This window comes from Bidens hawaiensis, unplaced genomic scaffold (assembly GCF_021521415.1).
Source record: "Bidens hawaiensis isolate Kalapana, Puna unplaced genomic scaffold, B.hawaiensis_p1.1 tig00045969_1, whole genome shotgun sequence".
Taxonomy (NCBI): domain Eukaryota; kingdom Viridiplantae; phylum Streptophyta; class Magnoliopsida; order Asterales; family Asteraceae; genus Bidens; species Bidens hawaiensis.
Window position 1 is genome coordinate 1558 of NW_027498180.1, and position 2343 is coordinate 3900.

The following is a 2343-nucleotide window of genomic DNA, read 5'->3' on the forward strand; positions in this document are numbered from 1 at the left end:
AGCCCGAATGGCATCATTCTGTAGCATAATGTTCCTTGATCAGTCAGGAATGTTGTCTTGTCTTCATCACCAGCTGCCATATGAATCTGATGATAGCCTTTGTAGGCATCGAGGAAGCACTTGAATTTAAAAGGTGCCACATCATCCACCTTTAAGTCGATACCGGTAATGGATAACAGTCTTTTGGACATGATTTGTTTAAATCTTTATAATCTATGCACATCCTCCACGTTCCATTGCTTTTCGGGACAATCACTGGGTTGGCTACCCATGTTTGAAATTTTATTTCTCGTATGATCCCTGCGTGGAGGAGATCTTGCACTTGCTCGTTCATGGCCTTCGTTTGTTCCGGGCCCATCTTTCGTTTCTTTTGCACGATTGGGGTGATTAATGTATTTACCTTCAATTTGTGCTCTGAAATGTTCCGCGGGATACCAGTCATGTCCGCAGGCTGCCACGCGAAAATGTCTATGTTCTTTGTTAGCAATTGCTTTAAAAAAGTTCGCATTATCTCAGAAATGGTTGAGCCAATTACCACGGTTTGATCGGGGAATTTCTTGTTCAAAACCCATTTCTCTGGTCAATCCTCTGAGTTTGTTTTGGAATTTTACTTGGTTTCGAACTTTCGGTTGTGAAGCAATGTCGATTAACATGAATTATTGCTACACCAGTGCGGGTTGGGACCCCTACTGCACCATGGGCTATTGACGGATGGGCGTTAAAGTCACCAATCGCCTCTCGTCCAAGAATGATATCGTGTTTAGAAGTTGCCGGTAAAACTAGAAATTCAACTTCCTCAGTTCTTGAATGAACCCCGTCACTGAGTGTGACCGGGAATGTAATGACACCCAGCGGGTGCATTATTTCTCCACCAAACCCAGAAACATGTGCATGAATTGGTCTTAGTATTTCTTTGTCATATTCCTCAAGTTGTTCGAAGTACTGTTCGTACATAATGTCGGATGTACTACCAGTGTCGGAAAACACATATTGCGACCGATAGTGTCCGAAAAGGGCAGTAATTATCAAGGGGTTCTTGCTGCATGGGCCACCTTTAATTCGTGGAAAGATGACTGGCTCGTTCTTCCACTCTTCATCCGAAAACTCTTTCCTCTTGCCACCGAACTTTTGTCCACCTTGAATCATGTGGACATTCAAATCTTTTATTTGTCTTTTGGTCGGACCCTGCCTATCCCTTGCGGGAGGTTTTCCAGTCCCTGGTCTAACATTCTTGACCAAATGATCTAACTTTCCATTCTTCACAGCTGCCTCTATTTCGTTACTTAGGGCCAAACACTCGTTTGTGTTGTGCCCTATGTCGTTGTGGTACGTGCAATGTATTTTGTTATCGAGGAATGACTTCCTCGGTATTGGTTGTGGCTTGCGGAAAGTCAAATTCTCAGTGGTGAGGATCTCTGAGGGAGTTTTCGACAACGGGGTCAAACTGTTGTTGGAGGACTGTGCTGAAAAATTATGCTTATTCTTGTTGCCGATCAGAGATCTTGTATCAAACTGCCTTGGTTGTTCCGTAGTCGGCTGTAGTCTCGACCAAATTGTCTCCTTGGCCTGTCTATTCGGTCTTGGAGTTTGGAACTCGACCTTTGGTAATTGCTTCTGACTATTGGTACCCAAAGTTTTTTCAGTTCTTGCAAACAACTTTGCTGCTTTCATGATTTCGTCCCAAGACTCGGGCATTCCGTCTCTTCCCGTGAGGGTGCGGATCAAAGCATCACTATGAAAATTCTTACGGAATGCCCCCCTCAACATATCCTCGCTAACACCGCCAATATTAAGGCTCTCGTTATTAAAACGAGTTATGAAATCTTCGATAGACTCATTATTTCGCCTTGTAACATCCAATATCTCTGAGGGGTCGCGAGTATGCTTCTTCTGTTGACTGAAGTGTTGAGAGAATTTTGCCACGAAGTCATTCCAACTTTTAATCTGTCCAGCAGGTAACTTTTCAAACCACTCACGGGCAGCTCCCGTGACTGTTAAAGCGAACATGTGGCACCAATAAGGAAGAGTCTAACCACTGACTCCTCCCACGGCCACGAATCTCAGCAGATGATCGCTGGGATCTGTCATTCCATTATATGTCCCAACAGATGTTGGGATTTTTTCATTTATCGGAAACGGAGCTGTCGCAATGCCTGGAATGAATTTCGATTTTTCTGCAAAAGATTCTGGACGGTATGGTTTAAGAAAATCGTGTTCAGCATTACTATAGTATTCCGCATGACGACAACTGGTCGCGGGTAACTAGCCCCTCCATATGAGGGAAGACGACTATCCCCGCTGTAGTAACTACCTTACGGATGATAAGTAGAATCGTATCCATCC

At 44.1% G+C, this 2343-nt stretch overlaps 1 protein-coding gene across 1 annotated transcript; it reads right to left on the bottom strand.

The window, feature by feature from the left end:
• Nucleotides 1–561: 561 nt before the first annotated feature.
• LOC143596028 (uncharacterized) lies at nt 562–2007 on the bottom strand. The gene has a single exon (XM_077074907.1). It carries the CDS (start codon nt 2005–2007, stop codon nt 562–564), a length of 1446 nt encoding a protein of 481 aa, XP_076931022.1.
• Nucleotides 2008–2343: the final 336 nt, after the last annotated feature.

Excerpts from the sequence above, each read along its gene's own strand:
- LOC143596028 (XM_077074907.1), bottom strand. The coding sequence starts at position 2,007 with ATGTTCGCTTTAACAGTCACGGGAGCTGCCCGTGAGTGGTTTGAAAAG.